The sequence below is a fragment of the Trichechus manatus genome, unplaced genomic scaffold (genome assembly GCF_000243295.1).
Source record: "Trichechus manatus latirostris isolate Lorelei unplaced genomic scaffold, TriManLat1.0 scaffold00227, whole genome shotgun sequence".
NCBI lineage: Eukaryota > Metazoa > Chordata > Mammalia > Sirenia > Trichechidae > Trichechus > Trichechus manatus.
The window spans coordinates 3,094,063-3,108,691 of record NW_004444163.1 but is presented as its reverse complement, the minus strand read 5'-3'; the positions used below and the strand labels follow the sequence as shown (position 1 = coordinate 3,108,691).

The window sequence follows — 14,629 nt, the reverse complement described above, 5'->3', positions numbered from 1 at the left end:
CCAGCCCCCGGAGAATTAATACACTTTCATCTCTCTACATTTGCCTGATCTGCATATTTCATAGAAGTCGGATCATATAGTATTTGTCCTTTAGTGACTGACCTAATTTTGCTCAGCGTAATGTTTTCCAGGTTCATCCATATGGTATAGCATGAACGTCATTTCTTCATGGCTGAGTCTTATCCTTTGGTTACCTTTTACTGATATGTTTCCTTCTCACTTTAGGTAGAGTACAGCAGGAATGGTTCCAAGACATGGACCTCCCAGAGGGCTGCTAGTAACTTTACAGAAATAAAGGACTTGTTGACCAGTGCTCTCTACACTGTCAGAGTGAGTGCGAACATCCATGTCAGCCAGCCAGGCAGTTGTAGAACTTAGCCATATGGTTGTCATTTCATGAGGCTTTTATGAGGTGCATATTAGTAGTCTGCAAAATCCCCAACCCCTCACCTGGGGAGTCATGGTTTTCTTTCAGTGTCTTAAACAGATGGCCACAGATAACTTGAAACCAGACTTCCCCAGATAACCAGGAACTTAAAAGAATGCAGCTTTCACTTGCTTTTAACCCAGATATGCTGCTAGCTTTCTGCTTCTCTACTTCTGCATCCACATTTTTTCTGCTTGTCTTCAGCTGCAGGGGATACAGAGCTATAGTAAGTGGCATTTATAAACAGATATTGTGAGGCTATTAAATATATTATTACTATCTAGCAGAAAGGAGATAGATTTTGTGAAAAACGTGTTTGTTGAGACCATCAAATGCACCTATCAGAGATTCCCTTACAGTGATAATTTCCTCAGTACCCTTTTTTAAAATAACACTTTATTTTAGAGCAGTTTAGGTTTACAAAAAAATTGCACTGAAGTAGCAAGTTCTCATATACCCTCTCCCCCTCCCCCTGACACACACACGGTTTCACCTGTTATTAACATCTTGCATTCCTGGGGTACATTTGTTACAGTTGGTGAACCGATATTGATACATTATTACTGACTAAAGCCCATAGGCTGCACTAGGGTTTATTCTTTGTGTTGTACTGTCCTATGAGCTTTGACAAACACATTGTGTCATATTCCACCATGATAGTATCCTGTGGAATAGTTTCAGTGCCTGAACAATGCTCTGTGTTTTCCCTCTCCCCTCAGAACCCCTGGCAATACCTTTTTCATGTGTGTGTGTATAGACACATACACATCATATATGTGTGTGTTTATATGTGTATATATAGATACACACACACACACACACACACGTCCTTTAGAAAATCTGTGACATCCGTCAATCAATGGAAATTCCATTATCTAGCACTATCGTACTTCCCTTTACCCAGGCCGCTTCCTTTTGTGTCTTTCCCCATCATTTGGGTTGCGAGGGCCTCTGACTATCCTGGATCACTCTGTATATAGTTTTTGTCGTTCTCATTGCCAAAGTCTCCCCCACTTTAGCTCATCCAGCATTCTTGCTGTATGGTATATTGCCTTTATTTCACACTAATTCACACTCTGCTTTGAAAAGGTGGCTGCGGTGACTAGTCGTGGAATAGGAAACTGGAGCGATTCTAAATCCATTACCACCATAAAAGGAAAAGGTAAATGATTCCAGCGTTTGCAGATTTAGAGAAGCTAGACTCCCTTTGGAGCTAACTTTGAGTATGACTGGCAAGTGGAGAAGCATGGATTAGAAAACTCCCCTTTTCCTCCAAACACACACGTTTCTGGGTATATTCACAGTGCTTTGGATACAAAGTCTTTTAGGGTGATTGTTGAGTGTCTTCTTCCTCTTGGAACTGAGCATTTCTTACAATGCAAACGTACAGAGGCTTCCCAAGGTCATCCTGCCCCACCCTTTGTGTGCGGTTTGTGTAGTATTCGCTATACCCAAAACACAAGGAGTCCTTCCTTCTTAATAAAGATGATTTCGTCTGTGTTCGTTTGTGGGGTTTGAAGAAAGCAGCCTTGCTGATGCTCGTTACTTCTCCCACTGACACTGGAATGCTGCATGTAGGCTGCTGTTTCTAGCACTACAGCTGATATTATTAACACTGACTGTTTGCCAGGGGTCAGGCACTTCGGCATGTGTATTAGTCAAGGTTCTCCAGACAGACAGAACCATTAAGATTTATCTATCTATTGAGATACCGATTTATTTTAAGGAATTGGCTCATGCAGTTGTGAGGCTGGTGAGTACAAAATCCGTAAATCAAACAAGCTGGGAACTCCAGCAGTCTTGTGTCCAAAATATGTAGGCCAGGTGGTGGGCTGGAAGCCGGCATGATAGCTATTTTACAGTCTTGAGGCAGAATCCTTTTCTTCTTGGAAACCTCAGTTTTTTTGCTCATAAGGCCTTGATTGGGTGAGGTCCACCCACGTTACAGAGGGTAATCTGCTTCATTTAAGGTCAGCTGATTTAAATATTAATTGCATGTAAATACCTTCATAGCAACATCTGGACTAGAGTTTGACCAAACCACCAGGCACCAAGTGTAGCCAGTCGACACATAAAGTGAACCATTATGGTGTGCTCACTGCTTTGCATACACTAGCTCATCTAACTGAATACTCATAAAAAGAACAACAGATAAGGAAACAGAGCTTATGTCACCTGCCCCAGGTTACACAATCAGTAAGTGGCAGAGCTGGAACTGGAACCTGATCTGCCTGACTCCAAAGCCTTTGCTCTTCACCCCTGTGCTGTACCACTTCCCTGCCCTGCCCTGGCCCACCCTGCCCTGCCTTGGTGGCTGGCTCCTGCCTCGCATGTGTACTGCACAGGGCAGAGAGCAGGGCTGTCTCGTTTTCTCCACTGTCTAACTGGTATCTAGTAAAGAGCTTGCAGCATAAAAACTAACGAAATAGTTGTTGGAAGAGTGAATTGAAAAATGAAAATGAAGGTTTTGGCTTACTTTGGGAGATTTGAGTACATGTCATCTTCCTGAATGATTTTCCTGATCTTATTGGAGATAAGGAACTTGGGACTTTTGTTTCTGGATCTGTGAGTATTAAAATCAGAAGGGCACTTGTGTAGGATTTGATTAGTGGATTTGACAGGAACCTGAGGTCTATGAGAAATGGGCTCTGGGGATTCTGCAGAGTCACTGTCTGGTCACTTCTAAGGTCTGGAGTCATTGATTTATTCTGAAATCCAGGCAGGAGGCAGCTAAGCTGAGCGAAGCTAATCAGTCTTTGGAGCAGAATATTTGTTGGTAGTAGCAAAAGTGTGCTGAATTCATACTCCCCCAGGTTTTTATTTTTATTGTTTCCCTCTATAAAATCAGGGTCAAAACATAGTGACCATGTTGTTGTTAGTTGCTGTCAAGTCAGCTCCGACTCATGGCGACCTTACGTATAACACAGTGAAACGTTTCCACGTCCTCTGCCATCTTCATGAGTGTTGCCTGTTTGAATCCATTGTTGCGGCCATTGTGCCTTCCAACCTATGGGGCTCATCTTCTAGTTCTTGTGAACCATATGGTTTTCATTGGCTGATTTTTGAAAGTAGATCACCAGGCCTTTCTTCTTAGCCTGTCTCAGTCTGGGAGCCCTGCTGAAACCTGTTCACCATGGGTGACCCTGCTGCTATTTGAAAGAATGGTGGTATAGCTTCCAGCATCATACCAACATGAAGCTGCCACAATATGACAAACTGACAGACAAGTGGTGGATTCTGACCATATATACTGTAAAGAAGTGATGTTGAAAAGTCAACAAAAAACCTAGAATTCCCTAGGCACAAGTCGCACCTACATTTGAACATCTCAGCGAGTGGTCGCTTCTCTTAAACTTTTTTTAATATGATTTTTTTGATGAATCTCATCTTGTCACGTATGTTTTAGTTAGGATATGTGCAGAAGACATCTGTGTTGCATTAAAAAAATATTTGTTGTGAGCTATCTGTGACCTTGAGTCTGTAAGAATGCGCATAAGAAGATGACTTGGGCCGAACCAGCAGTTTTGTCAGCCAGAAGCCCCAAATTGATTAGTTAATGTAGCAGATTAATAACAACAATGGTCAAAGCCACCGTTAGTCAGGCATTGCTTGCACACCAAGCACTTTGCTTGTTGTTTTACATAAACAGATTTCTTTTAATCCCTGTAAGCCATTTGAGGTAAGTAGTATTCTCATTTTGTAGCTGAAAGAATCTAGAGTTTGGAGAGGCTTGTGACTTGCCCCTAGGTCACTATGATTTTCACTCAGGTCTGCTTTACAGCAGCACCCAAGCCATTTCTGCTCTGAGTCGGCTGCCTGAAGCTTCTAGTGTCCTATCTTCTTCTGTTGGAAACCCTGGTGGCATAGTGGTTAAGAGCTACAGCTGTTAACTGAAAGGTCAGCAGTTCGAATCCACCAGCCACTCCTTGGATACCCTCTGGGGCAGTTCTCCTCTGCCCTACAGGGTCACTGTCAGTCAGAATCAACTCAACGGCAACAGGTTTATCTTCTTCTTGTACTTAATTTTACTGGAGCCCAACATGGTTGATCATCTGGAGGGGCTTCTCTAGATTTTAACACATCTCTTTTGCCATCAAATCTTAGTCAACCCCTTAGAGTCTCTCTTGCCTTGTCTGTGTAAGAGTCATGTATGCTGAGGGTCTAATATACAAGTTCTTGCTTAAATATTATCTTCTGATAACATTTAATCCACCGAGCCCTTTTAGGTTATGCCTGGCAGAGCACTGCCAGCCTTTGTGACCAGACATTCAAAGTGACAGATAGGAGGCCCATCATTTGAACTGAGAGGGGTCTTTTCTTGCTCACTCTTTCTCCTTGTCCCCTCAACTCTCAGTTTGAGTTCAGATCTTTTTTGAGAAAGCAGATTGAGAATTGTTTCTTTAACCTGTCGTGCAACTGAAGGTGGGCTTTATCCGCAGGGGAGAGAGGGGGAAAGGAAACATTTGTTGAGTGCTGGGCATTTTACATACGTTATTTTAGTTAATTTTCACAGCTCTGTGAGATCCCTGGGTGGTGCAAATGATTAACACACTAAACTGCTAACTAGAAGGTTGGAGGTTCAAATCTACCCAGAGGTGCCTCTGAAGAAAGGCCTGGTGATCTACTGCCAGGAAAGTCAGCCACTGAAAACCTTGTGGTGCACAGTTGTAATCTGACACACATGGGGTCGCCATGAGTCAGGGTCTACTTGATGAGAACTGTTCTGTTGTGAAGTGTAGATACTATCTCTCGACTCAGTGAGGATAGATAGGTTTTGTCATTGCCAGATGTCAGAATAGAGATTTGAACTTAAGTTTGTTGGACTCCAGAGGCCATGTTCTTTCCATTTTGCACATTTACAATTGATGATGTCTGATTTACACACCTATCCCCCTTCAAAAAGGACTTGAACCCCCAGGACCATGTTAGTGCCGGTAAGATGACACTGTCTGTGACCCTGCCCCTTAAGGACCAGGCTGTGGCCAGGCTGTTTGGGGCATTACATCATGGAACTTTTCTGCACAGACGAATTGCTAAGATAGCTGAGTGAGCCAGCAGAGTTATGTGTTCACCAAGCAACTCTGGATCCAACTTCAGCTTCAGGAAAACAGTGGTAAAAGAGATAAAAGAGTCAAAACAGCCAAAGAAATGCCCTTTCTTCCCCAACTGAAAGATCGCTTTGTGTGTTGAGTTGAAAACTCCTAAGTCCTCCCTTCCTCACTTGTCATCACATGCTTTCTTTTTTGGAATTTTTGTTTGTTTCCAGTGATCCCACCGCCAGATATCCACATTGATGACTACAGCGAAAATTCTCTAAGCTTTACCTTGACCACGGATGGTGATGTCAAGGTAATGTTGAAATTTCAAAGCCGCAGCTGGGCGGGGCCTTCCTTTGTATGGGAACCGAGACAACGTAGTACAGGGAGAGTAAGAAAAAGGAATGACTCGAGCGGTGGAAGCTCAAAGACCATAACTAGGTTGGTTCATCCCCCCACGAGGAACAACTGGAGTCTTCACATGTAATTATTCTGCCTCAGCCTGCTGCCTTTTTTTTTTTAAACTCTATAATTAAATGGTTCACAGCTACAGTGCAAATAAAGAGTTGGTGTTAACAGAATATGTATGTCCTGTAATTTTCATCTTTATTGGATTTCCTGGTGCTCAGCGCTAATGCAGAGGTTCCCACAGGGAAGAGCAGCCATCTTGTGAGATGCTCGGATGCTTTGCAAACATATCCATCTAATATCCACCTTATATCCCCCTCTTCCAGCACGCCGTCCCCTCCCTTTGGCCCACCTGCATTGCCAACTTCATCATAGTTATATCAGTCCATGTAGTCTCTCATGTTGGAAATCCACCCCCACCCCCATAGTGTTCTTTCTTGTCTGTTTGTCCCTCCTCACATTCCTCCCGTCCATCAAGTTGTGGTGGGACACACAGCCTTCAGAGTCCTTATGCCAATACCATGGCACCCCTCTTGAGTTCCATTTGCTAAACTACAATTTGTACTCTTGGCTTCAGAGAGGGTTGATGTAAGAAATGGCCTTGTGTGCATCTCATCTATTGTCTTTTGAGTTGAGAACATTTGTTTGTTGTCCCCTATTTATAGAGCCAGAGCCCTGGTGGCGTGGTGGTTAAGAACTTGGCTGCTAACCAAAAGGTCAGCAGTTCAAATCCACTAGCTGCTCCTTGGAAACCCTATGGACTGTTCTACTCTGTTCTGTAGGGTCACTATGAGTCAGAATCGACTCGACAGCAAGGGGTTTTGTTTTTTGGATTTATAAAGCTTTAGACCAGATCCTTCTATAAGCTCAGGACTTGGAAAAGGTAGTCTTTCCTATTGTCTGGACCTGTCTCCTCCTGTCAGAGACAGTGAGCACTGACTAGCCCCCTTGTGCTGCCTTCTTGACCTTGACTACAGGAAAACCTGAGCTGAGTTTATCCGTAATTACCATTGCTCTTCTCTCAGCCTAATTATCCATTCGCTGTTTCTCTTTTCTGCCTTTCTTAATTGGTTCTTGTCCTTTTATTCTACGTTAATCTTCTTTGTTTTATTGAATCTGTGTTTTGTATTATAAATGCTCTCACATTTGTTTTAGAAGTAGGTGGAGTACATCTAAATATTATTTACTGATAGCACAAATAGAACTAGTTTAAAAAGCAAACGAAACAGCCCACTTGTAAGAAAAACGAGATAAGGAAACTACAGAAAAAGGGGTGTATTTTTTGTTTTGCGCTGTGCTCTGTGACTGTATAGCTGTTCCTGTAACATGTTTCTTTGTCCTTGGCAGGTGAATGGCTATGTGGTGAACCTTTTCTGGGCATTTGATGCCCACAAACAAGAGAAGAGAACTTTGAACTTCCGAGGGAGTATCTTGTCACACAAAGGTAACAGCTGGGTGCTAGTTAGTGTGCTTACAGGAAGGAGTAAGGGATAGACCTGGCTTTCCTAGCAGTGGAGTCCCTGAGGGGTATAAACAGTTAACACACTTGGATGCTTACTGGAAGGTTGGTGGTTTAAGTTCACCCAGAGTCTCCTCGGAAGAAATGCCTGGCGATGTACTTCCAAAATATCAGCCATTGAAATCCCTATGGAGCACAGTTCTATTCTGACACACATGGGGTCACCATGAGTTGGGGCTGAGTTGGATGGCGACTGGTTTTAACTTTTCCTGGTGTGTATGCAGTACCTGGGACAGGCCGTGGGATATTCCCTGAAGGTCACTGCGAATGGAACAGTTCTTATCCATTGAGGATAGTGAAAGTGGACTACCTTCAGGGTAGAGGGATACACCTGATGGCTGCTCAGGGCCCTTTCCAACCTGATGGCTCTTTATGGATGTCTTAGTCATCTAGTGCTGCTATAACAGAAATACCACAAGTGGATGGCTTTAACAAAGAGAAAATGATTTCTTCACAGTAAAGTAGGCTAAAAGTCTGAATTCAGGGCGTCAGCCCTAGGGGTAGGCTTTCTCTCTCTGTTGGTCTTTTTATTAATCTTCCCCCGGACTAGCAGCTTCTCTGCGCAGGGACCCTGGGTCCAAAGGATGTGCTCTGCTCCTGGCACTGCTTTCTTGGCGATATGAGGTCCCCCTGTCTCTCTGCTCACTTCTCTCTTTTCTGTCTCAAGAGATTGCCTCAGGATACAGTCCCATCTTGTAGCTTGAGTCCTGCCTTACTAACACAACTGCTGCCCATCCTCCCTCATTAACATAGAGGAAGGAGTTACAACATATAGGAAAATCACACAATACCAGGAATCAGACCCAGCCAAATTGATACACACATTTTTGGGGGGACATAATTCAATCCATGACAATGGACATCAGAGGGTAAAAAGGAGAAAAAACTGGAAAGTGGCCAGATTAAGTGCTCACAGATGATTTTTGGGTTCCCAAAGAAAGATTTGGTTACCTGTCAGTCTTTTCTGGCTTGCTTTTCTCCTGCTTTGCTAATAAGTAATGCATAAATGGTATTCAGTAAATATTGTTGAATGAATGAACACACAAACAAACTAAGGGAGGAAGTGACCCAGTCCCTCTTACATCTGTGCAACGACTGAGCCTCCACTAAAGTTACCAAGTCTGAAAATGTGTTAAAGGTAGGATTTTGATTTATTTCAAAGACAAAGCTTTCAACAGCAAGGGCTGCCTCTGAATGTTGTGCAGGGCATGGGGGCTTCCACTGGCACAGTCTTCTAGCCTGCTTGTAAGGCACTTTCAGTTATGTTCTCATTTAACTCTAGTTATAAGCTAATGAAACAGAAAGTACATGTGTCCTATTACTGTCTTTTTTTTTTTTTTAAACTGAGGGTCCACTGGGTTAAGTAACTGGCCCAAGGAAGATACACAAGACTAAGAATAATATTGCGTTCGTACTGTGTTCAGGCACTTACCTAGGCATTTTATTTATATTGCTTTACATAACCATAATAACAACTCTGTGGGTCACATCATTTCACAGATGAGAAGCTGAGGTTCAGGGATTAATTTATGGACCAGGACTGGAACCCACGTCTTTTTAATTCCAAAGCCTATGACTGGCATTGCCTCACTGTCACACCATGAGAAATTTGAAGAATCCGGAACAAAACATAGGTCTTAGCAGCTATTAGAGCCCTGGTGGCGCAGTGGTTAGGAGCTATGGCTGCTAACCAAAAGGTCAACAGTTGGAATCCACCAGCAGCTCTTTGGAAACCCTATTGGGCAGTTCTGCTCTGCCCTATAGGGTCGCTATGAGTTGGAATCGACCCAGCGGCAATGGGTTTTGGTTTAGCAGCTATTGTCTGAAATATAGTAAGAGCTAGCTCTACGCTAATCCTCATTCCAAGTGTTTTACAAGTATTTTCATTTTTAATCTCCACAATAGCCAGCTGCTGTAGGTGCTGTTATTTTAAAAACAAGGAAATAGACTTAAAGGAGTTAAATACTTCACCCAAGGTTGTACAGCTGTAAAGTAGAGTCACGCCTTGAACTCAAATCCTTCTGATTCTGAAGACAATGCTCTTAATATATCTTTCCCTTTGCTCACTGCTCTTTGATTTTTTAAAAATCTCCCCTAATTATAAAAGGAGCACTATTTATTACAGAAAATTTAGAAAACACACCCAAAAAATATAGAGAGAGAAAACTAAAATTTCCCATAATTTTACCTCCCAGAGAAATCATTTTTACATTTTGGATATCTACTAAGTTAATGTTTTTTTTTTTTTCCTGTGAATTGACCTCTTTATATTTTTTTATAAAATTGGAGTAATATTATCTATGGTTTTATATTTTTGCCTTTTTCATACGATATACAACTGGGAGAATTTTCCCATAACATTAAATGTTCTTTGAAAGTACAACTTCCAGTGCATGGAATGCATGCAGTGAAGTTTATTTAACTGTCACTGGGCAATCAGACTGTGTACGTTTTTTTTCTGTTGTAACAAATACTGTGATGAACATCTTTGTTACACAGGTTTTTGGGTTCCTCTCTGATTTCACCATTTAACTGGACTGAAAAATATGAAGATTTCCAAAGCTCTGTTACACAAGGCAAAATGGCTTTCCAGGAGTGTTATACCAATTTATATCTCTAATTGTTAAATTAAAAGAAACTATCCAGTGTCCATCCAGTTTTACATGTAGTAGTCATCAATAAATACATTAGATAATGCAAGTCCTGCAACATGTGGAACTTACCTATATTGAGAGATTACATGTTATGTTTTTTCAATGGGGTGTGTATGTTATGATGCTCATTTTTGACTAACACCCTCAGCTTCCTTCTGGCATTTTCTTGTCCATATTTTCACAGTTGGCAATCTGACAGCTCATACATCCTATGAGATTTCTGCCTGGGCCAGGACTGACTTGGGAGATAGTCCTTTGGCATTTGAGCATGTCATGACCAAAGGGACTCGCCCACCCACTCCTAGCCTCAAAGCCAAGGCTATCAATCAGACTGCTGTGGAATGCACCTGGACTGGCCCCAGGAATGTGGTAAGTCGGCTAGGATGACCATCACAAAGTAAGTCTGGCCTCTCCCTTGATGCTAGGCTGTCGGAAAGTCCCAGAGCTTTCTCCTCTGTTGCTGCTTTGTTTTCTCACCCCAAGCAACAAGCTACCCTCTCGGTTGGTTCTGGATGACCTTGTAGAGGAAATTGACATCCCAGTCCCAGCATGACTTTCGGCACCCTTGCCTGGCATCTGACAGGTAGTACTCCATGGTGCTTCCTGTTTAGTAAACCTTGATGGTGAAGAGGGTGGCATGTCCCTGTGCTCAGGAACTGTGCCAGGCCATGGGCTTGGTGAGAAGGCAATAGTAGTGACAATGAGTATTGCAACTGAGTCCTAAAGTGTCTTGCCCTCACCTTCCCCAGCCCCTTCCTACTTATGTGACTGCCCCCAGGTTGCCTTCTGTGACTAAGTCCTCCTAAATGTGGACCTGCATTCATTCCAATATACCCACTGCATATGTATACAGCTCTTTATTTTCTTTTGTTTCTATATATTTATTATTATTAGTTTTGTGCTTCTTTTTGATTCTGATTTTTTACTTCCTGCCCATCCCCAAGGTGTGCCTTCCCAAGGTTCTCAGCACGTCCCACTCCCTGCTCCTGCCTCTGACCCTTGGCTTAGGCTGTTTCTCCTCCCTGGAGTTCTTCTCTCCTTCCCTGCAGTCAAATCCTGATCTCTTTACTTCATGAACTCCTAAAATATTTCCAACCTGTGCCCTAATACAGCACAATGCTTTGTAAGATACTGCTTTATCCTTCTTGATATTTTCTGTCTGTTACCAACTAGTTTGTAAGCTCCTTGAAGGCAAGGATTGTTTTCTGGGTTTTCCAAATAGAAAAAGCATATAGAACTAAGCACATAAGTAGAAGAAACGGCTCATGTCTTATCTTCTGTGAGTGTCCCCAGTGTACATTTGATATAGGCCTGACTTGTGGGAAAGTAACCAAGTTTGTAAGTTTGCATGCAGTTGTCTATAAGGTCAGCGGTGAAGAAGGAAGGAGAAGTAAGATTTACTGAGCACCCACTGTGTACCAGGCACAATGCAAAACCCTTTACACATATTCTCATGCTAATCCTTTCATCAGCTCTTTGGGGTAAATATCCCCATTCTACCAATGAGGAAACTAAGGCTCAAAGAGGCTAAACAACTTGACAAACTTGAAGCTCTGGTATACAATAGACTTTGCATTTGAGCTCAGGTCTGGCCAGTTTAGAGTCTCTTTGTATACTCTAGAACCTGCTTCTGAGAGAGGGGCAGTGAGGAGAGTGCCCAGGACCATCTCAGGACTCCCTGTTACCTTGGGGTAGATTCTACTCACAAAGGAGTCTTTCTCTCCACTTGTATACCTAACTGAGGGCATGACTACCTTGTCACACCGAACTGTCTTCCTAATGCAAATAATGCAAAGAACACTAGAATGTGAAAAAAAAGAACAAAGTATAAGACCTCACACTTCCTGATCTCAAAAGTTACTGTACAGCCATAGTAATCAGAACAGCCTAGTACTGGTTCAATGACAGATACATAGACCAATGGAATATAACTGAGAAACCAGAAGTAAATCCATCCATCTGTGGGAAGCTGATCTTTGACAAAGGGGCAAAGTCCATTCAATGGGGAAGAAACAGTCTCTTTAACAAATGATGCTGATGAAACTGGATATTCATTTAAAGAAAAATGAAATAGAATCCATACCTCACACCATGCACAAAAAGTAGCTCAAAATGGCTTAAAGACCTAAATGTTACAGCTAAAACTATAAAGTTAATGGAAGATAACATAGAGACAAAACTAGGGGATCTAATTTTTGGCGTAAATAGTGTATCAAACACAGCTACCAATGCACAAACAACAGTAGACAAATTAGATAACTGGGACCTCCTAAAAATTAAATGTGTTCATCAAAAGACTTCAGCAAAAGAGTAAAAAGAGAACATATGGACTGGGGAAAGAATCTTTGGCAACAACATATCTGATACGGGTATAATCTGTAAAACCTCAACAACTCAGCAACAAAAGGACAAACAGTACAATCAAAAATGGTCAAAGGACATGAACAGAACCTTCACCAAAGAGGACATTCAGGCGGCTAACAAATACTTGAAAAGATGCTTGTGATCGTTAGCCATCAGAGAGATGCAAATCAAAACTACAATGAGATGCCATCTCATCCCTGCAAAACTGGCACTGATCAAGGAAACAGAAAACAACAAATGCTGGCGAGGTTGTGGGGAGATTGGAACTCTTATACTCTGCTGGTGGAATTGGATTATAAAGTGGTACAACCACTATGGAAAGCAGTATGGCCCTTCCTCAGAAAGCTAGAAAGAGAAATACCTTATGATCCAGCAGTCCCACTCCTAGGTATACATCCTAGAGATATATGAGCAGTGGCATGAATAGACATATGCACACCTACATTCATTGCAGCATTATTCACAATAGCCTAAAGATGGAAACAACCTAAGTGCCCATCAGTGGATGAACGAATAAAACATTCGTGGTACGTACACACAGTGAAATACTACACGATGATAAAGAATAACGATGAGTCCGCGAAGTATCTTACAACATGGATGAATCTGGAGGACATTATGCTGAGTGAAATAAGTCAATCACAAAAGGACAAATATTGTATGGTCTCACTTTTATAAATAGTCAAGAATAGGTGTGCACGCTAAAAGCAATGGTCTTTGATGGTTACCAGGATGAGAGGGGGAAAAAGTGGGAATCACTGTCTAAATAGTAGACACTTGTTATGGTGATGGGAAAGGCAATACCCAATATGGGTGAAGTCTGCACAACTTTACCAAGGTAAATGAAGACACCAAGAAGGACATACGAATAAGGGACAATTTCGGTAAATGCTGTAACATACAATTTTGCAACAGCAGTATGCAGATGACACAGCCTTGCTTTCTGAAAGTGAAGAGGACTTGAAGCACTTACTAAGATCAAAGACCACAGCCTTCAGTACGGATTACACCTCAACATAAAACAAAAATCCTCTTAACTGGAACAATAAGCAGCAAAGATGTCACTTTAAGGACTGAGGTGCACCTGACTTGAGCTATGATGTTTTCATTCACCTCATATGCATGTGAAAGCTGGACAATGAATAAGTAAAACTGAAGAATTGACGCCTTTGAATTATGATGTTGATGAGGAATATTGAATATTCCATGGACTGCTAAAAGAACGAACAAATCTGTCTCGGAAGAAGTACAGCCAGAATGCTCCTTAGAAGCAAGGATGGTGAGACTTCGTCTCACATACTTTGGACATGTTATCAGAAGGGACCAGTCCCTGTAGAAGGGCATCATGCTTGGTAAAGTAGAGCGTCAGTGAAGAAGAAGACCCTCATTGTGATGAATTGACACAGTGGCTGCAACAATGGGCTCGAACATAGCAATGAGGATGGTGCAGAACCAGGCAGTGTTTCGTTTTGTTGTACATAGGCTTGCTATGAGTTGAAACTGACTTGATGGCACCTAACAACAACCCACTTAAAAATGATTAAAATGACTTTTTTTTGGTTATATGTGTTTTACCACAATTAAAAAGAAGAAGAACCCCTCAGCTTCTATCCCTCTTCATCAGAGTAGCTGCTGTCATCCAGTTATCTTCATTGTCCATGTGGGGTTCCTTCTTACCCCTGAGTCCCTTGTATCTGTGGGTCCCTTTCCTTGCCATAGCCCCACAGCCCATAGCAGTCGCAGGCTGTCCTCACTGAGCTCAGGCCTGCTCTGAGCTCCAAGCTCCGACTCTGGCCACATTGTCCCCCCCACCCCACGTTCTGTAGCTCTCTTGTTCCCCTGCTCCCATCCATTTGCATTTGCTTTCTGACATCTTGGTCCTCCATTCTTCTCTTTCCTCACCTTCTCCAAGCTTATTACCCCCTTCAGCACCTCTCTTCCTCTTTTTCCATCCACCCTGTCTCCTCTCCAGTCCTCTCCTGGCTGCTGAGCCATGCTAAAGAAAATCCACACCATTGCCTGGGACTTTGCATATATCTCTATCCCTGGTCAGTCTCCTCTCCATTCCTACCGCTCTTCTGGACCCCTTCAGTTCCCTTTAAATCCCTGTCTTTCCTGCTTGGAGCCCTGATGACACAGTAGTTAAGAGCTTGGCTGTTAACCAAAAAGTTGGCAGTTCAAATCCACCAGGCGCTCCTTGGAAACCCTATGGGGCAGTTCT

At 42.5% G+C, this 14,629-nt stretch overlaps 1 protein-coding gene across 2 annotated transcripts in view; it reads left to right on the top strand.

Annotated features, from left to right (window-relative positions):
* SORL1 (sortilin related receptor 1) overlaps positions 1–14,629 on the top strand; it is a 222,857-nt gene that overhangs the window by 190,742 nt on the left and 17,486 nt on the right. For both annotated transcript variants that reach the window (XM_004389001.2, XM_023742976.1), the window contains exons 37-41: positions 226–330; positions 1,517–1,589; positions 5,694–5,776; positions 7,219–7,315; positions 10,229–10,413. In XM_004389001.2, coding sequence (XP_004389058.1) covers positions 226–330; positions 1,517–1,589; positions 5,694–5,776; positions 7,219–7,315; positions 10,229–10,413 — 543 coding nt within the window. The remainder of the gene's footprint in view (positions 1–225; positions 331–1,516; positions 1,590–5,693; positions 5,777–7,218; positions 7,316–10,228; positions 10,414–14,629) is intronic.